Source organism: Lutjanus erythropterus, chromosome 12 (genome assembly GCF_056507025.1).
Source record: "Lutjanus erythropterus isolate fLutEry1 chromosome 12, fLutEry1.hap2, whole genome shotgun sequence".
NCBI classification, from domain to species: Eukaryota; Metazoa; Chordata; class Actinopteri; order Lutjaniformes; family Lutjanidae; genus Lutjanus; species Lutjanus erythropterus.
The window spans coordinates 39,576,236-39,600,856 of NC_139328.1; the positions used below are offsets into that span (position 1 = coordinate 39,576,236).

The following is a 24,621-nucleotide window of genomic DNA, read 5'->3' on the forward strand; positions in this document are numbered from 1 at the left end:
AACAAACTGCCTTCTGCTACAGACAAATATTTCAGATTTTGACCTATCAGTCAGTTTTCTACACCCCAGTTCCTCTGTTTTTGTGCATAGTTGAGTCACTTGGCCTCATTTCCACATCAGAGGTTTGGCTTTTTGGCCACAATTCTTCCATAAAGACCACTTCTGGACAGACGTCTCCAGAAAGTAGATGGGTGAACCTGGATCCCACTGGTTTCATTAAGTTTCCTTGGCCGACCTCTGTGTCTGCGGTCCTCAACGTTGCCCGTTTCATTGTGCTTGTTCAAAAGAGCTTGAACAGCACATCTTGAAACCCCAGTCTGCTTTGAAATCTTTGCCTGGGAGAGACTTACATATGAAATTAATGACCATTGGTTAATCATACACTATGACTATAGACTATGATCCTACAAAATCCCTGACTGTGTGCAAGTGTATTTCGAAGAATTTATGCTGTTTTGAAGGCAAAGGGTGGTCACACCAAATATTGATTTGATTCAGATTTTTCGTCTGTTCACTCACTTTGCATTTGGTAAATTGATACAAATAAACAATTTCATTTTATATTTTTGAAAGCATACTTTATAGCATTTCTTCACACCTGCCTAAAACCTTTGCACAGTATTGTACATATACATACATACATATATATATACATATATATATATATATATATATATATATATATATATATATATATATATATATATATATATATACATTACAACGGGAAATTCCTTCCATGTTTAAAAATACTTACAATAATATAATATTTTGAAATTATTATCATTAGTGAGTACACAGGATAGTACCTGTAAGTCCCTGAGCTGGTTGAGTTGTAGTCGTAGTTCACACATATTTCTCTTTGCTGACACCAAGCTCTGCTGCATGCTGCTGTCAGAGGGAGGGGCCTGAAGAGCCAGGGGGGTGGGGCTGAAGCTGTCAGTGAAAGCAGCAGTGTTCTGAGGCTCAAATGACTCTCCTTAAGGTCAAAGAACAGTGATTTTAAGGTTATTGTCATGTTCAGAGCATAAAAGGTACTTTGTTTGCATAAAAAAGAAAATGTCTTACCAGGTCTGTTGTGTCCAGCAGTGTCACTGAAAGGACATTGGTTTAGCCAGGATTTATACAGCATTCAGAACTTATTTCATACCCAGAAATGTCCAGTACAGGTATATTCTATTGTGTACAATTATTTTGTGGTTCAGCTTCATAATTTACTTTACATACCATGACTGGGTACACATATTGCAGCTGAGTCTGATGAACATTTGAATAGTTTGAATTGAATTATTGCTGTTATATACGCTGCTGTTGGCTTAAGGGATAAAGGCAGATGTTACTGACCTGACAGTTTCCTTGATTCTTGGAATATCTGCTCCCATAGACAAAGCATGGTGCACCAGACCTGCTAGACTGGCTATCTGCTCCTCCATGGCTTTCATTCTCTCACTGAAAAATATGTATCCATCACTTAACATTTATACAAACCATCAGACCAGCTTCCCATCACATACTTTTGTCATACATTTGATAAATCTGGTAAGTAACTTCACAACATCTAAATGATATGATGCGTTTCATATTCAGCTCTTTGATTCCACTGTATGTAGTTCATCAGACTTAAGTCCCAAAAGTGCTGAAGTGCCTGAAGCCTGTTTTGAAGTACGACTATGTTAAATGGCCATATGTGCACTGAAAACATTTTGAGGTACGTCAAACTGACTTGACGCTCTAACTCTGACTTTGTTTCAGTTTTGGAGCTTCAAATTTGAAACAGAGAGCTAAAAGAAATTGAAAAGAACGTACTGACGCACAAGTGGTGCTGAGACACCACTCACAACCACGTTAAAAAAAAGTGTGCAGACTGGCAGCAGAGAGGAAGGAAGATCATGAATTCATTTGATCATGAATTTTGAATCTGAATACTATATGGGTGGGTGGTTTATATACTGCAGACTGGAGTAAGATTGTTTATAGTGACAGACAGATCTATATTACAATATGTCTGCCATGTCTCCTCTGTGGAATGTCTGTCACTGCAAAGCTGCATTAGCTTATTATAAACTATGATGAACTGTCCAAATGCTCTCTCTTCTTCTTCTCCTCCTTTGTCTTTTTTGCTGTCTGCTACGGATGTTACTGATTTAATCATTAATTGATTAACTGGCGTAAGGAATTTAACTCATTAAAATGCATGGGGGCAGCAGCAGCCCAGTCCCTTAGGACTTACCTTAGGGACTGTAGGGTAGCTGGTTCAAGTCCAACTTGGACCAAAAGTTCATCTCCTGGGCACTGTCAATGTGCCCTTGAGCAAGGCACTGATGCCCCAACTGCTCAGGGTGGATGTTTCTGGGCAGTATCCATCACTCCACTACCTCTCCCACAGAAATTGCATGTGTTGCTGTTTGTGTATGTAAAATAATTAAAAATAGAGTGAAAAGAAAATTTCCCCTGAGAGGGATTCTTCATCTATTAATCAATAGCCTATGAATGTAATATGCACTAATTGCCCTCATTTGAAATTGTTTTGTGTGGTGGAGGCATTTAATCAATAAGAAAATTAAAGAAAATGAAGGAAAAAAGAAAATGAAAATTAATAAAAGAAAAAATGTGTTTGGTTTGTTATTAATTACTAAGGATTAATCAGTTTAATTGATTGTTAGTGTTGTCAACTATGGGATAAGGAAAATGCACAAAGTTTGAAACTCTCCAGTCTGCTGTAGTGTGCAAATTTGTTGTTAAAGGGATATTTCACCCAAAAATAAAAAATCAGTCATTATCTACTCATTCTCTTGTTGACTTAAGCTCTGGTTCAGTTTTTTAGGCCACAAAATGTTGCATGAGTTTTACAGGAAAACAGCATTGCAGAATCTCCCAAACAATGGAAGCGAATGGTGATAAAAAACAAAACAAAACAAACAACAACAACAAAAAAACCCCCCAAAAAAACCAAACTTCTTCCATACTTCTTGTCAGGCGTGATCCAAGTCTCTTAAAGCCCCAGCATTCTGTTCACTCGCTTGCACACACAATCACACCACACATGTGAAAGTGGCTCTAAGTTAAGCATCTACAATCAAGAGTCAGGCTAAAAACATGGTGTAAATGACATCTTTCAAGTCAATGGCATGTAGGGGCTTTAGGAGACTTGGATTACACCAGATGTATTCTGTTGTTTTTTACATCTGAAAACTGGTCACCATTCACTTTCACTGTTTGGGAGATACTGCAACACTGTTTTCCTGTGAAACTCCACCAATGTTTTGTGGACGAAAAACTAAACCCAACCTTCAATTGGCATGAAGGTGAGTAGATGATGGTGATGATGGGTGAACTATCCCTTTAATAAGTAAGTTATACCCAATTAAACTAGAATGACTGCCTTGTAGTTGTATCCCTCAAACAGCCAGTCAAGTTGCAGTTTACATCCATGTCTGTTCAGACTCAAATAATGTGTGTAGTGAAGACTCTGAAGGCATTTAATAAAAGGTGTATTAATATGTAGCCAGGAGCAATTTGTAACCACTGAGCATGCAAAATGAGTAAAGTAGTCCAAATAGCGAATTGGAGCCAAAGATTGTATATTAAATAGGTTGTAATCCTGTTTAAAGTATGATCTATGGTTGAAGTTAATTGTTTCCCCTGACCTCTCCTCTCCTGGCATGGCAGGGCTGCAGGACCTCCACAACCTCGTAAATTGATAATAACATGCAATGACGTGTCCTGCACTGTAAGTTGATCATCTTTTATAACTTAAAATTGTCTGTCTATATAAAGTTCAGCCTGGTGCTGTCGCAGTGAAGTTGACCTTTGACCTTTTGGATATCAAATGCAATCACCTTATCATTTCATCCTATCAGATGTTTGTGTGAAATTTTGTCACAATTAGCACATAATCTTTTGAGTTATGGCCCAAAACATGTTTTGTGAGGTCACTGTGATCTTGCCCTTGAGATATCTCATTCAGAGGAATTAAACAGACATAAGGTCACAGTGACCTTGACCTTTGCCAACCAAATTATACTGTCTTTGCAAGAATGGGAAGGACAGATGGATGGACGAACAGACAAACTGAAAACATTATGCCTCTGGCCATGGCTGTTGCCATTGCAGAACCACAAAAAACATATAACACTATGATATTAACACTGATATTAATAGTGACCATTTCACAAAATACTGCTGGTTCTGTGGTACTGACATTTCAAACCTGATGCCTGCACTGCATCACAGGAGCATCAAGTGACATGCATCAATTATCCCTTTCAGTGCGTTTGGGCCTTTATGAATATAAGATATGCTCTGATTACTGAGTGGTATTTATCTGACTAAAACAAAACTATGAGGTTGTTTATACACTTTGTACTGACACACACACCAATTATAATTCTAAGTATAAGGAATTATCTTTGTCTTTATTGCTGAAAGATTTTCTTGTGATAAAGACAACAGGAGCCACAGCACATCACACTCCTAGTTAATTTGTCAGCAGATGTTATTATTTTTTATGTTAAATATAAAATAACACAATAAAATAACAATAAAATAATGGACTGTCATAAAGACACTTCATAATGAGCATTCAGTATACTAAGATAATTAATCTGACTCTCCTCTCACCTCTGGATGTTGCTGGCAGTCACCTGACCCTGAAGCAGTCTTTCCGGTTGTCCCAGAGGGCTGTCACCAAAAACAGATGAGGTGGTGGACGACGAGCCACTTCCTCTGCTTCTGTTTACAATCTCCACAGTGGCCCCATTACTGTCCTGCCGTAGGGACTGGAGAATTGGTGACATCCTCTCTGGAGATACCAAACCCACCCCTCCATCAATCATCTTGACTTCATTGACTCTGTGGGGGGAGGGGGGAGGCGTTGTGGTTCCCAGTGGCGGCATCTGGCTATCTCCATACTTCCTGCTCTTCTGCCTGAATGATGGAAAAACAATGGAAGGATTCATGCACACCTGGTTACATGAACACTGTCCTCATGGTCACATGAGGCTCACATGTCACATATTTCACAGGCTCACGCCAGGTTTGGGCTAGGGATGCGTGCGATTAGTCGACTATACAATTAAATGTCCCCACCCATGTTAGTCAGCACCAGAAATACTACTCGTTTAAAATATTTATCAGTATTTCGTTCATGCATGATGCCAGTTATCTGTTGCCTCTAAGATTTTATGCAGCCGCACGCCACTACTCGGGGCTGCGTCACTGTCAGACGGCAGCCCCTCTCGCCCAGCGCGTATGAACCGATCGCCCTGGCAACACCGGATATTTACATCAGCAAAGTTGGACAGATGAACGTAGACTGTGACAGAATAAGCTGATATATATTCACTCAACTGGAGAAACATGCCCACATTAAGCACAGACACAGACATAAACCTGCAGGCAGAGCTGCTGCTGCTAACACTGCTAACATTAGCCACACTGAGTGTCAGGCTGGCAGCTAACGTTAGCTCTGTGTCCTTTACCCACAGACACTGTGACCCTCTTCAGTCTGAAAAGTTGAAGCGTTTATTGAGTTGTTGTCATGTTTTGTACATTAATGTGTAAGGTTTGTATTGCACAGCACAAAGTAGCGCGCATTTCAACGGCATTTAAAGTACGATTTGGCGATTGTAGACTGTGACTAACGGCTTCAAATGGCTCTTAATACACACAGTATTTTTTTCAGACAGTGTTTAACATTATGAATTAATAAATTCTGCTAAATTTTAACTGGTTTCTGAGAGTTTTCTTAGTATTAGAGTAGTCGACTAGTCTAAAAAAACACCCTTAGTTTGGGCTGTCCTATATTTATTTATTTATTTATTTATTTATTTATTTATTTATTACTGTTTGGTACATAGAGGGAAGCTTGTTAAGAGCCTCGAGAGGCTTAACTTTTCAGGCATGATTTAGTAAGCACTAGTTTGGAGTAAGGATGTTAATAATTAATGATTAATCATATAATTGATTAATCACAGTTAAGAAATTAACCAACCAAAAATGTATTCATGGACATTTAATCAATAGTAATGGCAGTAATTGCACCTCATTTGAAGAAACTAGGGGTGTAATGATTCACCCATGCATCCGATGCATCAGACTTTAATGTGTAAGATACAAGCGTATCTGTTCAGACGGCTTGTATCAGTAAAAAGCTGAACATTAATTTGAAACAAATCAACGCAGCATATCAATACATCTCATTAGGATATGCATATGTTTCATTTTTGGCATCTGGGAGCTGCCACTGTAACTTTCCTCCACTTTCTCTCCTCTTGCCTCTGCCTGCACTGCTCTCGCTGGATGCCTGCTGCCGTGCTCACACAAAACAAGCACTCCCCCACCCTCTCCTGTGTTTCCTCTTCATTTACTTAAAACAGACAGTGCTGAAAACAGTGACAGAAGTGACATTGTACCACGTCGCACCACCAAACTTTCATAACATGCAAGTGTAGAATAAGTTTGGGTTTTATAAGAAAGATGAGAAACACTGCTGCAAATCATTTATGGAAAACATGTCTGACAGCAGAGTACAGAACCACAGTCTGACCCACAGAGACGTCATGTCACTGTGAGAGCAGGTAACACTTCACTGTTCCTCCACACCAACCAAACCCACAGCACTCTTCATATGAAACACAGCAGCACATCATCTTACTGCAGAAATACTGATATTTTAAACAGTTTTTCACAGATTCTCATTTAGGCTACAGGATCTCATTTGCACATGAGACTCATAATAAGATGTTAACACCACTGTAATGTCTCCTTCTCTCTGTCTCTACTGTTACTATATTTAGTAAAACTATCAGGATTTCTTTTTGCAATGAACAGCACTCTACAGATGTAGCATTAATTTAATCAAAATGTAAAGATTCACATACTGTTTTGTATTGCATCATATCATATCGTGTTGTGACAGAGCTGAATTGAATCAAACTAAATTGTTGACTATGTAAACATTTTAAGATATATCATATCGTTGAACATGTATCGAGATGCATATCGAATCAGTCTCAGTCGGTGAGATGCACTCCCCTAGAAGAAACATATCAAATTTAAAATGAGAAAAAAAGTGATACCCCATTTTTACAAAAGAGTTAATCTAATCTAATCTAATCTTGTAATCTTATAAATGATTGATGACAAATCAAAGTAACTGAACTCAAATATGGGTTAAGGAAAATGCACTGTTTGTAGAGGTGAGCGTGAGCACTGAGCAGAACAGAGAGGAAGTTTGGAAGAATTTAGAGTGAAGATTTGGAGAAACAGAAACTTCTATTCATAATGCATTAAATATCCACCTATAAAAAGTAAATAACACTTTGAGTAGTTTTTGAGACAATTACTTTGTACTTTTACTTAAGTATTTTTGTAACATCAGTACTTTAACTCGTAATTGAGTAATATTTTAGTAAAGTACCAGTACTTGTACTTGAGTAAACAAGTACTCTTTCCACTACTGGTGAATACAGTTTTTTATTTATTGCGGCCTGCCACATTAAAAACATCATCCACCATAAAACGATTTTTGGATTTTTTTTGGAGCTGTGCACCTCTCCTTGTCATGTCTAGAAGAGAACACTTGATTTGCAAAACTCTCACGAGTTACCCAAATATATTTTATGACCCATTTTGGCATTTTAATGTTGTTGTTGTTTTTTTAAATCAAACTTGAATCAATCTGCCTTCTTACTGCTCCATCACCTTTTCACTCTGCTGTGTAACAACCTCTGACAATTAATGACAGAGAAACATACACACAGTCTCCTGTTTAATGTATAGGCCTACTTAAATACAGTACAGGGAGTATAGAAGGCTGGTGTCAATCTCATTTAGTACCAAATCATTTCGATAGACTCCATTATAAACAGCAAGCCTCCTCACCATGCAGCTCTCCTGCTGCTGAGCAAATAGAATCACGGGTGACTATATCTATGGAAAATACACAAAACACGACTTGTGTTTTAGGGAGACTTTATAAAACATCATGGTGATGAAAAAAGCCAATAGATCAGCCACAGACAGGGACAGAGAAGTGGAGGGAGGTGGGACGAAGGCAAGGTGAGAGCCTAGATGTGGCAGTGTGAGGAGAAGAGAAATGAGGAGAGAAGAAGGTGAGCGGATTAACAGTTTGTGACTAAAGAGGATATTACAGTCAAGAATTGCAGTGAGATGCTGGCCACTGTCTCTTACTCTGCTCTGTGTTGGACTGTTACAGTGTTACAGTGACCATCATCAGGGTTCATATTGTTTTCCAGTTGATTTATTAACTAGTAACTAAAGTTATCAAATGAATGTAATAGGGTAAAAAATACACCATGTGTCTTCAAAATAAAGTATAAAGTAGAAGAAATTGGAAGAGTAAATACAGAGTAAATTCAAAATTTTACAATACATTCAATTTTTACTGTATATTAGTTTCAAATATTGTTTATCAGACTCCTTGAGTTCTAATAATCGGTATTGGCCTTGAAAAAAATGTATAGGTCAACCCTAGCAGTACACACTTGAATGAAACAGGAAAGTCCACCTTCAGCTGTACTGGATTAGGTTTCCATGTTTGTGTCACTGTTTCCAAAGGAAAACAGTGTATGTGTGTGTGTTGGGTTTAAATCACTGTGTGTACCTGTGGAGGGAGCGGGTCTGGTGTTCCATGCCCTCTCCGTAGCCCATCAGGGGTTTAACAGAGGCCCGGTACTGCTGCAACCCCCCTGGGATCCCTGAGACTCCAGCATCCACCACATGAGCAGTGAGAGAGGGAGGAGCACTGCACTGAGAGGAGGCGATGCTGAGGCGACCTCCTCCTCCGTCCTGCAGGGAGGAGCAGTAGGAGTCTGGATAATGTGGTCCTCCTTCACCACGCACTACCAAGGCCATGCTCTTACTGCTGGCAGCATCTTCATCTGAGACACACACACACAGAGTCACATCAGATTTACAGCTAAACAACTACAGAAAGTTCAAATATTAGTTTTTCTGTAAATTTGAAAGCTGGATTAGATAGAGGCAAAAACCTCTACAGCTGAATGACTGCTGATTATCCTCCTTGTTTGAGTTACCTTTTAAAAAACCTTTTGAAAAAGGGGCACCACCCACAACAGGAGAAGAAGAGTAAAATCTTGGTTGGATATTAGCTCCAACACCTGGGAGCTATCTAATGTTACTAATGTTACCACTTTTATGTACAGTCAGTTATTGCTTTAAATAATGGGCTTCATGCTTGGATCATTTTTCATGCAGATCTGGCTGCACCTTCTGCACACCTCACAGAGAAGCCTGTCATCAATCATTGTAATGATTCTGAGATCTGCTCTGTCATGTCTGTCTCTTTTTTTTATTTTTGCTATCTTTGTGTCATTTCCTTTCCCTTTCTTTCCTTCTTTTTTCTGACCTTAGGATAATCCGTCAAATGTCAGTGGCTTGTTACTTTGTGGTTCGCACATGACACTTAACTCTGTTGCCCTTATACTGGGATTTAGATTTAGACATAGATAGATAGATAGATCGATAGATCAATAGACAGACAGACACACAGATAGGTAGGTAGGTAGGTAGGTAATTTTTCTAATCCCCACTTACATGTGTAGTATTTAAGTTTCTTCTTCATGTCGCTCTTGTCTAAGAGCTAATTAGTTCCTACTTGTCATTGTTTAGGGGGGGTTAGGGTGTGGTGCCATGTGTGCAACAGTTTTGTTGACCCTGCTGTGAACCTCAAAGAGTGAAGTTGTGTGTCCTGTGCTGTCATGCCATTCTGGTGAAGAATAAGGACACAAAGTGAAGTTGTAGCATCTTATTACTAGGAAAACGAGGTTACAGACCGGTGGCGGCAGTGTTTTTCCTTCGTCTTTGGATTAATTTGTCAAGGCATTCAACTAGTTTACACCTGCCAGGACTTATTGGACATTGGCTGGCTGCAGTCTATAGGTGGACTCTATTAGGTGACCTATTTCAGTTTTACATGGACTTGCATTGAATTTTATGGACAGTTTCCAAAGTCACTGCGGTCTTTAATGGATGATGTTGAGGACAGTGAGTCCCTCATCTTTTGGTCTGGTTTCTCACGGTTGGATAAAAAAGAGAGGTTGCTTGGTGGAATTCCAGAGTTGCTGTTGAATGTGAAATCAGTCTCCATTGAGGAATCTGTGTGGCTGTCATGTTCTCTCCAATAGCTGAGTGCTTGCTGGTGCACCCACCCGGTCTTCTACACACCCGTGCACAATTGTGTCCTTGAAGGCGTCTGGGAAGAAGACGCTTGTTCCTTAGATTCCCAATGATATATCTCTTTTCTTTGGTAATCTTCAGTGCTGCCCCTCTATTTTTTCAGCTTAATGCTCAGCAGCTTCTCTTTATATTTGCTTGTTTTTTATAGAGCTCTCAATGGAAGGGAAGGTAGACCCAAACTTTTCTCTGAGATTATTTTCTTGTTTTTGAATCTCAGCTTTAACAATGTTTGCTTCAGTGGAGACTTGGTCAATGATGAGTAACATTAAATCCAGAGAGAATTTGTTTAAAATCTCTCTCCATTGTTTCTTATCAGATTTCCCTATTGTTGTAGCCTTTTGGATGCGTAAGCCCCTAGGGATTTTCTTGTTTCTCCAGCACTTGCTCAAAGTTGAGCCATGTATGACAAGGCGTACCTCCTTTATATACAGTCTTTCCAGCCTATCATCGGTTCGTCTAGTGACCTGCTGATTATGTCCATTTATATATATGTATCCCTGCTGCATGATTTTTGAGTCCCTGTCAATTACTCTAGAGCAGGGGTGTCAAATGTACGGCCTGCGGGCCAAAACCTGCCCGCCAGAGGGTCCAGTCCAGCCCGTGGGATGACTTTGCAAAGTGTGAAAATTACAGAGAAGAAATTAATTTTAGGGTTGAAACAATTCCTTGAGCAATTTGATTACTAAAATCTGTTTAAATCCGAACAACTGTACATCACACTGTGTTTTACATGTGGGGGTTATTAAAGACCAGAGTATTGATGAGCGCCAACATTTAATTAATTTTGATATAATTTATTATCACACGGCTGCAGCATCTCTCCTCTCTGCATCAATGCAGCTCCTCCATACACACACGTACAGTACAGACACACACACACACAGAGGAGGTCAGTGTGATTCTCTGACCCTGTCTGTATCTGATCTGTTGACTTTCTTCATCAGCAGGATGTTTATAATAAAGACAAAAAGACTAAACATAACTCGCATTCTGTATTTTTCCCTACATATTAATCCACCCGCGATTCAGTTTTCACAGCAGCAGAGAAGCTGCGTGTGGAGGAGACTGTTGTTAATGACAGAGTTTATTACAACAGAAACTAACGTGATGGTTAATGACATCGACACCAACCAGATGCACTTATAAAATTAAACAACTGTATAAAGAGGCCTATACATAAAACAGGAGAGTCTGTGTTTCTCTGTGAGAAACTTTCAGACCTTCTCACAGCAGAGTGAACAGGTGAGGGAGGAGAGGAGGGCAGACTGATCACTAATCAATCATTGATACCGTCGTCCTCTAATAAAGTCTTTGTGTGAAACACTGCAGAGTGTAACATCATGCTGTTTACAGACAGTCTGCTGTCTGTAGTTTGACAGAGAGACAGAGAGGGTCATGTCTAGAAGGGAACCCTAGACCCGTGACAGATCGCTTGAGTTTGATTATTTTAGTAGAAATAACAAACACAAATCTGGCGAGAGTTGTACAAATAAAGAGTTACCTTCTAGACACGACCGAAAAAGGTGCGCAGCTTAAAAAATAGAAAATCATGTCATGGTGTCGATGTTTTTAATGTGGCGGGCCGCCATAAATAAAACACTATTCACTGATCCACAGAGAGTCACTGAAACACTGATCACTGACCTGCTGTGATGGAAAAAATACTCACATTCTTTATTTAAGTAAAAGCACTAATACCACGATGTAACAATACCTAATTACAGTTTAAAAACTTTGCATGTTGTTGTTTCCTTTTTTGAAAAATCAACATTAATATTGCTGTTGTTGTACTTTAATGGTATTCTTATCAGTATTTTTTGATGACTAAACACAGACCTACAGGAGAAAAAGGTGTCATGTTGGTAAACCAGTCCTCTGTCCTCTGGGGGTCTGGGAGCGTCTGTCCTGCTCCAGAAGAAAAATGTTGTGATTTTAACATGTGAACAAAACATTCTGGTGACTGTTTCAGTTTAAAGAGTTAGTTCCATCTTCTGTTTGTGGTTTCTGCAGACATTACTACCTTTACTTTTACCTTTGTACTTGAAAAAAAAAGTAGAAAGTAAAGTAAAAACAGTGAAAATAAATCTACAGTAAAAGTAAAGTTACTTTACTGAGTATTTTTACTTTAGTAATTTATAGTTCATTTAATAGACCTGTCTTATCTTCTCTTTTGTATATTACCATTGTTCTAAAATAAAAAAGTAATGTAATAGAAAACAATGCAGAACACGCAATATTTCTTATCTGATTACTCGATTAATCACCAGAATAATCGATAGATTATGCTTTAATTTTACTGGTCCAGCCCACTTGAGATCAAATTGGGCTGTATGTGGCCCCTGACCAAAATGAGTTTGATGCCCCTGCTCTAGAGGGTTTTATATCATTGCAATTTAGGATGATATTGATATTTTTAGATGCCATATTTCTGGAAATGAGGTCCAGCCACAAATGTTGCAATCCGAATGAGTTTACTTAATTAAATGCAGTTTGGATAAGGCAAAGGTACTTGGATCATTCTTGCATGTATATTTTGATGAATTATTTGCCTTGTTGTATCTGATAAGAGCTTCTGTTTATTCAATATTGCTGTCTTTACTTACAATATAGCCCTGTCAGGCCACTTCTAAACAAAATCGGTAATATTTGTGTATGGATTCTTATTCAGGCCTGTTGTGGACACATTTGATTGTTTTTATACAGAGTGCTCCTTATTTTAGATGGCTTCTCATGGACAAAATGAAGGTCTGGTAACAAAACATCACAAATAAAAGATATATATTGCAAGTTAGACAGCTAACATTTCATGAAAGTAAGAAAAGACTCATGTAGGGCTGCACAGTATACACGGTATGACGGTACAAAACGGTATAAATTTGGCCACGGTAGAGATTTCTGCTCTACCGTCATACCGTCGATGACGTCATCGCACCTGCCTCCGTGTGAAAATGGCCGCAAGCACGGTAACAGTGGAGAAGGAGGGGCTGGTTTAAAAAAAAAAAAAACGGTGCTACATCCGTGATTTGGACGTGGTTCGGGTTTAAAAAGTCAGATGCTGAGCATAAAAATGTCATCTGCAAGATGTAACTGTGACCACTAACAAAGACCCAGACGCCGTCGAACGTACCTGGACCTATAACCAATAAATTATTTATAGATTTTATTTTTTTACGGGACGCTTCTATTTTAACTGGCGCAACTTTTCTAGTCTTTCTGGCGCTGGTTTAGCTGATCAGGAAACGCACAGACCAACTGCAGAGAAGCTGCGTGTGGAGGAGACTGTTGTTAATGACGGAGTTTATTACAACAGAAACTAACGTGATGGTTAATGACATCGACACCAACCAGATGCGCTTATAAAATTAAACAACTGTATAAGGAGGCCTATATGTAAAACAGGAGAGTCTGTGTTTCTCTGTGAGAAACTTTCAGACCTTCTCACAGCAGAGTGAACAGGTGAGGGAGGAGAGGAGGGCAGACTGATCACTAATCAATCACTGATACCGTCGTCCTCTAATAGTGTTAAAAAAGTGTTTGTGTGAAACACTGCAGAGTGTAACATCGTGCTGTTTACAGACAGTCTGCTGTCTGTAGTCTGACAGAGATACAGAGAGGGTCGTGTCTAGAAGGGAACTCTAGACCCGTGAAAGATCGTGCGAGTTTGATTATTTTAGTAGAAATAACAAACACAAATCTCACGAGAGTTGTGCAAATAAAGAGTTACCTTCTAAAAAAAGGTGCGCAGCTCCAAAAATAGAAAATCATGTCATGGTGCCGATGTTTTTAATGTGTCACTGAAACACTGATCACTGACTTGCTGTAATGGAAAAAATACTCACATTCTATACTTAGGTGGTTTTTTACAGATTTTTACAGGATTACAGAACCTTTTCACTGTTTTTGCCATTTGACTTACAGAAAACCTCTCTTACTTGAAGTACTGTTTATAATATCCACTTTATTTTTGTAAGAATTTTTGTACTTCTGAGGCACTATCCTTACTTCTGTTGTTCTTCTGCACAATAAATACTCAAAAAATTACATTATATCTTTGCCTTTTTTGTTGTTGTTGTTTAAATCAATTTAGTTTTGCTAAGGGACTACAAAACCCCTTCAGAAACACTTCCATTATAAGTTTTACACCGCAACATTTATACCGCGATAAATACCGTTACCGTGAAGGGATTCAATTTATACCGTAATATGAATTTTGGGTCATACCGCCCAGCCCTAGACTCATGCATCAGGCTTTGTCTATCCTCCCCTTGAGTTTGCATGGAGCCACACCTTTCTCCAGCACTGAGCACTGTGGAGAGAAGTCTGGCTATTCTAAACAACGCAAATTACCAATCACTTGTAATGACAAAGCAATGTGTCTCTTAATTTAATGTATTTGATGTATTATATACAGTCAGACTCCAGCACTGTATCATCCACCAAGGAAATTCAAGTCAGGTGAATGATGATGACCAGGGACTACCAGGAAAATAAAAGTAACAGTGTGAACACTTGTAACTCTTTTCTCTAAATCAGGTTCTTCCACTGCTGCTGATGTATATTTATGTGTAGTCTACACTGAATCCACTGGATTAAAACACGTGTCTTCACTTACTCTGGCAGATTAGACATTAGTTAAAGTTGGGTGGAACTCTGTGTGCAAACAATGATAAAGGTATTGGGCTGTTCTGCCCAAACTGGCACACATACAATTCTCTATCCACACACACACAAACACACACACACACACACACACACACACACACACACACACACACACACGCAGTCCAAATAAATATTTGTAGATCATTAAGTCTGCATACAACAAGCTGAGCAGCTCCGCCGCAGCCAGCTCTCAGAAATGTCACTCCTCTAGTCTCCTCCTGTACCTGCATTTAGTTATACAATTCAGCTACTGGATGTTTTTGACATGCATTCATGCTCATTAAATGTTGTGTTGTTTCTGTGTATATTTTATCTGAATCCATGGTCCCAAGATAGAGAATTCATGCAGTATGTTGTACAGATTATAAACACCCTATGGAAATAAATTAATTCTGCATGATTCATTTTTACTTTTTCTGCACTTTTGTCATGGAAAACCTTGCATGTAGCATTTTGTAAGCTTGTAATAACTGTGTAAATAAGTAATCTCACCAGGCTTGACATCTCTCCTCTCTAATATGGCACTGCTGTTAGTGCAGAGGGTGTTGGATCGTCTTGCCCCAGACAGGCGTTCCCGTGGTAACGTGGCACTGCCTGGATCCACCAGCCCCACCCCCCCTCCTGTGCTTCCCCCACCACAAACCATCCTGGAGGGAGAAGAGGGCATGGAGCGGACCATGGGTGGGGACATGGAGCCCTGCAGGCTGTGCAGGGTGCTGCGGCAGGATGACGAAAGGGTATGAACCGGACTGTGACTGCCGTATAACACCTCTTTGGAGATCTGCAAAGAAACAAATAAATAAATGCTCAAAAAGTACACTCTGGGGGCCTCCTTATAGGTCAGTTGATAGGGCATGTGCACCATGTGTTGAGGCTATCAGTCCTCTGCAGCAGCTGCCAGTTCGATTCCTGCCTGCAGCACATTTGCTGCATGTCATCCCCTCTCTCTCTCCCTTTCCTGTCATATCTTCAGCTGTCCTATCTGAATAAAGGCAAAAAGCCCAAAAAATTATCTTAAAAAAAAAAAAAAAAAAAACTACACTCTGTAAAACATGCTTTTACATACACTCACAGCACAGCATGCGTGCGTGCGTGCGTGCGTGCGTGCGTGTATGAAAGCTATGCAGGCACCATGGGAGGAACTCCAAGTGTCAACATGAAGCCTGTGAATCAATATGTGTAAAACAAGGTCAACTACATTGCTCTCCACATCAGGTGGTTGGTTGCTTGGCAAGTTGGTCTTAACCACACTGACAAACAAACTGTCCAGGGCCCCGTTTCCCAGAGCCTTCGTAGCACTACGTGCGTCGTAAGTTGTATTTTAAGGTCTCCTTTAAGGTTGTCCCAACTCTGGGAAACAGTCTGTAACCTGGGAAAGGCTCTGGGAAACGGGGCCCAGACTGTTTTCTCTGCTGCATGTTTATGTGTAAAACAATCACTGTTCTGTGGAACAAGGCTCTGAGTGCCACGCTGATTCAGGAACAACCAGTGTGTACTGCATATACTGTATAGTCTCTACATGCAATGTTGTGTAGCCATGAATTACTGAAATTCAATCAACCTTTACTTGAAATTCTTTTGTGGAGCTTTACCTCCAACAATCTCACTGTCTGTTTCTTTCTCTTGTGTTTCCACCATTAATCATTTTAACAAGAATTTTTTCTCACTGTGCTACACAAAGCAGCATCGCTACACATATGTGACTCAGCAGCACAAAATGACTGAGCCTAATCTTATCTGACACTCACTCTGCTTCACTTAAATCAAGCTTAACATGCTGTGTGCTCTGCTCTACTACTTGTCAAGACGATTCTAATGAAGATCTGATCTGATTAAACTGATATTTTAATGTGGGTTAAAGCTTACTGACAATTTGAAAAACACTAAGCATTGCCGATTAATTGATTAGCTTTTAAATTAAGTAGCAACGATTTTGATACTATATTTTATATTATTCATTTAGGATCTTTTTTTGTAAAGAAAACTGTCCAAACTCTCTGATTTCATCTTCTTAACATGAATATTTCCTGGTTTCTTTATTCCTCTCTGACAGCAAACTGAATATCTTTGAGTTGTGATCAAAACAAGACATTTTTAGACATCATTTTGGACTCTGGGAAACACTGATCAAGCATGTTCCGATGTCACCTAGTGTTCTGGATATTCACATTACAAACCCTGTCTCAAAAGTGACTTAATGATGAACTTCTGCTTAATGTAATGTTATAAACTGTCCAATGTGTATTTTTTTTCTATCTTTCTATATTCTCTAATATTTGCTAGTTATTTGGAAGACTTGATTTATTAGATATTAGATATACATTAGTTGGGCATTTACAAAATGTCTTGCATTAAGGTCTTTCCTTTTTTTGTAACTGCCTTTGATTAACAGAATTTTTACATAAATGATTTTTAAACAAAAGATTTTGATCAGAATTTCTGATATAATTGCTAAAAAAATGTTTAAAAAAATATGTTATGACTTAACTAGTCATTAGACTCTATTTCTGGTCCTTAATTCCTTTAATTTTTTTTTTCCTTGTCAAAAAATGCTTTCCTCTCTAATATTTATTTAAATGACAGGGATGTGGGCCTACATATTGATAAATCTCTGTTTTTTGGAGAAGGATATACTTTGTAGTAAGATGCACAAGATGATATTGATATTTGCCTGTTTGATTTTTTATTTTTCAACCTGTGGGGTTTATATGAGAAAATACATATCGTGATTTTTGTGGGGTTTATATGATAAACACATATTGTGATTTAATGAATTTTCCAGACCTATTGTCTGGCTGATGACACCCAAATCTCTTTCAAGTGATAATCAATCTCAGCAGTCCTCTGATTGGATGTTTGTAAATGTAGGCAGTCTCTTTGGTTTTTTATATATGTGTAAAAATTTTTGTATGCTGCCAGTATACCTGATGAAGGTTGTCCAGGCTGAAACGTAGGATATTTAATAAATCAGCAGAAAGCGAGACAATGTGCGAGAGTCTTTCTAGTTTTCTTCTAGCTTACAGCTGTATGCAATCACACTGTTCAGGAATACACATCTGTATGCTCAACCTGACAGGCCTCAGCAGCTGACACCAACTGTTCATACTCACTGCCCTTAACAAGGAAGACAAGGAAGCTCCTCCTTAACTTTGCATTTTTCTTGTTTAATTTTGTTATTTATTTTTGTCTTTTTCAAACACAGAAGCAAGCACCAAGACTTATGACAGCTAACTAGCTGGCTCAGTTTCACAACACACCCCTCTAGACTTCTAGAGTGTCCTGCTGTGGACTGCTGTAGATGCAGTCAGCAGCAGGACCCAAAAAACATTAAAAAAATCAGTATCGGTCTGAATGTACACTATATTTAGAACATGTCCGCAGATTTATTTCATCGCCAGGCAGCATTTTCCAACAGGGAAATGAAGCCGCCATGTATGTTGTCTTTACAACCACCATAGACAGAAACATAGGACACTGGAGTTATAGGAGGTTGCCTTTGTGTTTATTGGTTAGTTTGTGTTATTGTTTGACTTTGGTGTGACTTCGGTGTTCTGGTCCGAACTAACATTATAATAACATACATAACTAACATTACTTGCTGCAGGTCAAGGCAGTAGCAGACCAGCAATTCCCATGTCCTTAATGGAGTTTTGTGGCTGTTAAGTGAAGAAAGATGGCAAAGATGCTGACTTGCTTCTTTCCTTAATCAGAAGACGATGAACATCACAATGATGCATTGTAGTCATTTTTTCTGATCAACAAATGTATCGCATTTGAGCAGCATAATATTCTTTGAGATCTGTCCCCCATGTTCTTTGTCAGTTTGTGTGAGTGTCTTAAATTTTACCCTTGGTCCTGCTCCAGCCCAGATAAACCGAGATATCCATTTATCCCACAATGCAAACTGAGACTCAGAGATTCTAAATGGAAGAGATAAAAAGAGGTACAACAACCTTGGCAGCACAATTATTTTCACTACCTTAATTCTTGAACTAAAGTCCAGTATTAGTGTTGACCATTTTGTTATAGCTTTCTGTAGCCTATTATTAATTGTGTTGTGATTTATTTCATATATTTTGTTCAGTTCCTGAGTGCTTCAGATGCCCAGGTGTTTTATTGATTTTGCTTCCCACTTCAGTTTATATTTCTGCCTGATTACCTTGCTTGTAATGTAGTTAAATGAAAGTGCCTGTGTTTCTGTGATGTTTAAATGATAACCCAAGATCAGACTGTAGTCTTCCACAACTTTCATACGTTTGGGAAATGCTGAGTCTGGATTCGGGAGATAGGTGATAATATCATCCACAAATAGTCCTATGATGTGTTCCTCTTTCGCTATACCAATTCCTTTCAGCTGTTTGTTTTGTCTGATGGCTTGAGCCAAAGGCTCTACGAATATTGCAAAAGGGGCTGGGGCAGAACCCCTGGTGAGTGCCTTGAAACAACTTTGTTTGTAAGATGGCCATTGATCTTAATTGTAGTGGTAGGGTCTCTATATAAAGACTGTATGCACCTAACAAATTGATTATTAAAGCCCAGTTTCTCAAGCACTCTACCGTACACAGAAAATGCTGTTTCCGCGTTGAAACTGACCAGAGCTGCACTTCAGCCCATCTTCTATAATGTGTAGGGTTCATCTAATGTAATCCTGTGTTTGCCGCACCTTTATAAACCCTACCTGGTCTTCATTTATTAATATTCATTATAGAAATTACAGACTAGAGTTGGGTGATATGTTAAAATTTTCCAAATGATCATCGTCAGCTCATCCATCAGCGATTGGCGATATCATCGTCCCCACTCCCACCTCCCCCATCCTCTCCAGCCTCAGCTGGGAGATCTGTGCAAGCGGCAAATTCAGTATGTTACACATGTTGTGTATGTCCAATAGACAAAATAAACTCACTTAGTGTCTAGAAATTACGTTTTCACATTTATTTTTCTTTTTAAACAGAGAAATACAACCGTTTCTCTCTTTTACCAAACTAAGATGAGCTTAATTGGCTTGTTAACTCCTCAGACAACACACTTAATTCAAACTCAACAGTAAAACGTAAAACTCACTAAAACTGTCTTTGTTAGTCTGTCCACTCTTCCAACAATCACCAACTCTGGTTTGGTCAAAATAAATCTTGAATTCACTGCGTGAAAACAGTGTAAAGAGTCTGACTCTGCAGGCTGTTTTCCTCTGTACTGCCCTGCTGGATGAGAGCGTGGTGCAGAGCAGAGGCTGTCACTCCACAGACTATTACATTAGCAAAATAAAATGACAAAAATTGGCCAAAAACAGCAATCTGCGATGGATTCAACCCATCGTTGATAGATGGTATAGTCGTCCAATCACCCAACCCTATTATAGATGTAAACAGTTTATAATCTATGTTTAATATAGAAATTGATTCACAGTATTCTTTATTTTTACCTTCTTTAGGGATGACTGATATCACAGCCTCTTTCCATGGTGGTGGAATCTGCTTTGTTGAGTGTCCAATTAAAAGATTCTAGAAGTATAGGGACAAGGTCTTTAAAGATTCTGTAACACTCATTCAGAAAACCATCACTCCCTGGGCATGTCTTTGCTTTCAGTTTACTAATTGCTATGTCTAATTCCTTTCTTGTAATGGGTGCAGTTACTTTGTTAGTTTGTATAACTCCTATGGAGAGAAGATGTAATGATGGCAAATACCATTTAATGTTGTCTTCATCAATGATCTGTGGCTGAGAGTATACGATTTCATAATAATCTTTAAAAATGTTTTGAATTTCCCCTGCCATGTTCTTTTATTAATTACAAGGTTTCTGATCTTGTGTATTGAGTTTATTATTTGTTGTGTCCTGAGGCATCTTGCTAAAATTTCATAAAATGTTTGTTTTGTGTATCTCAGTTTCTTTTCCAATTGCTCATTCACGATTGATTTTTAGGTTATTTTGTCTGCTTTGTCAATCCTTTGTACTCTTTCTGTTGTTGTTTTTCTAGTTTTTTCAGTGTATTCTCTAATTCATCATGTTTTCCCCTCTACATCTTCTTTAAGTATGTCAAAATGAATCGCTCTCTCACTACTGCCTTAACTGTGTGCCAAACAATAGTTGGATCTACATAGCAATTGTAATCATCTTTCACACAGGCACTTATTTCTTTCTTAATATCCTTTACAACAGACCTACTGTTTAAGATACCAATCTTTAAACACCATACTGTAATGTAGTCTTTGGATTGTTATTCAGGTGTATAGTGAAATAATATGGGTCTATCCATAGTGTTCATTAGAGAATAGTTTATTCTGGAGTGCACCTGATGAGTAGCTGAGTAGCGAGTAATGTCTTTCTCTAAAGCATGGAGGTTCCTCCAGACATTATACATTCCAGTCTCTTTAATCAACATGTTAGGTTCTTTGACCTAAGGGATTTCTGCCTTTTTGTACTTTTTGTATTGATAGAGTAGTTCAGAATTGTGTTTCAATCTCCAGAGAACTTTCACTTTCAGAGATTATTATACAGGGATTTAAAGAATTTTCTATCACTCTGGTGGGGCATATATATTAACAAATGACCAGGACATTATCTATCCTACATTTAATAATTATATGTCTGCCCTTTTTGCTTCCCTTTTCTTTAATTAGTTCAAAGTTAAGAGAATTGGAAATCAGAGTAGCGACTCCTCTTTTTCGGCTGTTTTGACAGGAACTGAAAAAAGAGTTAAAGTATCCAAACATGTTCTTGTTTAGACGTGGGTTTCTTGTGAAAAAATATAACTTGTACCTTGTCCTTTTTCATTTCACTTTACTTCTTTTAACTGGATTACTAAGGCCATTCATATTTAAGGAAGCAATTCTCAAGTTATGTGATCCTATCATATATGTTCCGCAGAATAACTGAGTTAGGAGACACCATGAACACAATCTGAACAAGAACAACAACTATAACTCACTGAAAAAGAGAGGGCCCAGTGTCAAGTGCATCCAAAAGCTGTAACTGTGCCATCTTGTCTGTAAAAAAAGTGACAACAAAAGACAGTAGCACCACAAATTTGTTTCTTCACCTGAAACATCACCATAAGCCAGAATACGACAAAAAGCAAAGGATGCACCAAGAGGCTGCAACAACATCGGCAACAGTGAAATCTCCTCCAGCTAATGTTAGAAAGAATCCTACTCTGCTGAGAATCTACAATGCGTTTAGTCATTTGGTCCCTTACAACTGGCAAAGCAAATGTTGGAAGGTGTGCCCTCATTAAGATCAAAGATAAGAGCTACTTTATTGTCATCTATCTATCTACAGTGCACTAAAGTACACAAGTATACAAATACACATTGTGCAATATGCAGGACAACTATTTAAGATTCTAAACAGAAAATATAAATGTAAGGGAGTGTACAAGCGTAAAGTTAAGTAGTGTAGTAGCAGCAGTGAAAGCAGTTTGCGGGCCCCTAAGGGCATTTATATAAACAGGATATGGGGCTGTGACAGTAACCGCATTAACAAGGTCATGTGACTCCTACTGCAGGGTTGACCTCATTACTGCCATCATTGCAAAGTTTATCTTGAAGGGTCAATCTAATTGATGCATCTAGGAATCAGTGCTGTATTGTTTTAATCTGCCATTTGCCAAGCCAGCGTGCTGCACTTGTAGATAAAATTTTGACATTCCATCTCATATTTATGACTTGCAATGGGGATACTTTTTATTTCAGTGGCAGAAATAGGTTTCCATATGCAAGAGCATAGAACTGTAATGGATAGAATGTGCACTGAAGCACAATACAACAATCTCTGTAATGGCAGATCATGGACACATTCTAATCCTTCACAATCTAATATCAACATATCACACACCCCTAATACCATGTCAAGGTAGAAAGCACTCTAACATCATCACAGATGGAATATCTATATTGTCATCATGACAAGATCACCTAGTGGGGGAGCACTGCTTTAACTGTAACGCGTCACAGTTGTTACATGCCCATTTGCCCGGAAGTTTCAGGAGGATTCAACCACGCGGTGCTGCAGGAGGAGGAGGAGACCTGTTTTGTTCCAAGTAAGTAAAAATACAGCCCCTAAGGTATTTTTCAAATATAAAGTTTTCTATAAATGTTTTGAACAAAAAACACACGGTTGTCTTCACTGATCTGTTTGTAATTAGTTTGCATTGTTTTAATGTGTCATGAATGTCAGTTTGGGTTGGCAAGCAACGAAATATCACGGCTGCGACAAGTGGCATAAACGCCGGTCTAGATTAGCATGTAGAATGCAGGCCCATCGTTTAATTTATTACATTTTTTATTAACTGTTTGTTTTCTCGTTTGTTTGTTTGTTTTGTCCGGTTTCTTGTGTTTGTTTGTTTATTTTCCAGAATGCCATCCGTTAGGGAGAGGAAGAGAGGGTTAGTGCCGAGGGAAATGCTAGAAAAGGCTTCAGAAGAGGTCCTTAGTAGGGATGGGAATTGATAAGATTTTTACGATTACGATTCCATTTTCGATTCTGCTTAACGATTCGGTGCTTTATCAATTCTCTTATCGATTCTCATTTAGAAAAAAGGAGAACAAACAGGAAGCTAGACGTGAACTGGAGCGAGTACTGCCAGCCTCTGAGCCAGTCAGACTCTGTCTCTCGTCATGGTCATCTAAATGTAATGCATGAGAAGGCATTCATTTAACCTTAACAGTTAGTAATAGCAGGTTTTACAATGAGGCAAATTGCACCAACATGATAGGCAGTGTTAGTTAGTTATCTGCAGTATTAACTAGGGGTGCAACGGATCAAAAAACTCACGGTTCGGATCGTATCAGTTTTGAGTCACGGATCGGATCATTTTTTGGCTCAGCAAAAAAGAAAAAAGTGGTGGGATTAGGGTTAAATTATTTTAAAATTGCACTTGTCTTTGATCTTTCTCTGTCTGTAATTATCACCATAGTTATGTAATGTAATAATAATGATAATAGTAATGATAATGGTAATAATAATAATAAAAAACTTCAAACTTCAGTGCTTTACTATGTATATACTATACATATATTAGATCATTATACACTGTACAGTCTAATATACAACTACACTCTGTTGTCTGTCTCAATGTCCCGCCTACAGCACAGCACATCTGATTGGTTAGAAGTCATGATCAATCAGCAGACACACTGTGTGACAGACGGTGTGAGACAGAGCTGCACCGGTGAGCAGAGAGGAGCTGTGTAGAAGTTAAGACAGCTGATATCGCCAAAGTTTCAATGAACATCACAGTTTTATGATCTGTTTCTTTGGTGATAGCATAGTTTACATCAGTGAAAAAAGTTATGGACTGGATTTCACTCAAGGCGATGTGACGGCTTTTAAATCAGAGATGTGCTGCACACAGCAGCATCTGTTCTGTCTTTTCACTGCAACAATACAAAAATAACTGACAGTAAAACTATGATGCTCACATGTGGTCCGCGGATCACATGCATGCCGAACCGTAGAGGACGATCCGTACGGGACATGGGTCAACTGCGATCCGTTGCGCCCCTAGTATTAACAGCAGAGGACGTGCTAATGTTGCCGCTGCTGCTGCGTTGAGATTCACTCCAGAGCGGATCGAAAATACGACATTCATCCAAAGTTATTGCATGCTGCATGTGAAAATGTTTCTACATACTGGTAGTATTTGCATCATCCGTGGTGACGTCATTTGCGCCCACTGGAATTGATAAGGGAATCGTTTGCAAAATTGGCAAACGATTCCAAGGAATTGAAACACTGGGT

At 38.7% G+C, this 24,621-nt stretch overlaps 1 protein-coding gene across 1 annotated transcript in view; it reads right to left on the reverse strand.

The window, feature by feature from the left end:
• LOC146318490 (sickle tail protein-like) overlaps window positions 1-24,621 on the reverse strand; it is a 93,035-nt gene that overhangs the window by 37,096 nt on the left and 31,318 nt on the right. Inside the window, exons 5-10 of the mRNA XM_084733228.1 lie at window positions 15,376-15,664; window positions 8,627-8,903; window positions 4,621-4,926; window positions 1,345-1,449; window positions 1,069-1,094; window positions 810-979 (exon numbers count right to left, since the gene is read on the reverse strand). Of these exons, the coding sequence (XP_084589354.1) occupies window positions 810-979; window positions 1,069-1,094; window positions 1,345-1,449; window positions 4,621-4,926; window positions 8,627-8,903; window positions 15,376-15,664 (1,173 nt within the window). The remainder of the gene's footprint in view (window positions 1-809; window positions 980-1,068; window positions 1,095-1,344; window positions 1,450-4,620; window positions 4,927-8,626; window positions 8,904-15,375; window positions 15,665-24,621) is intronic.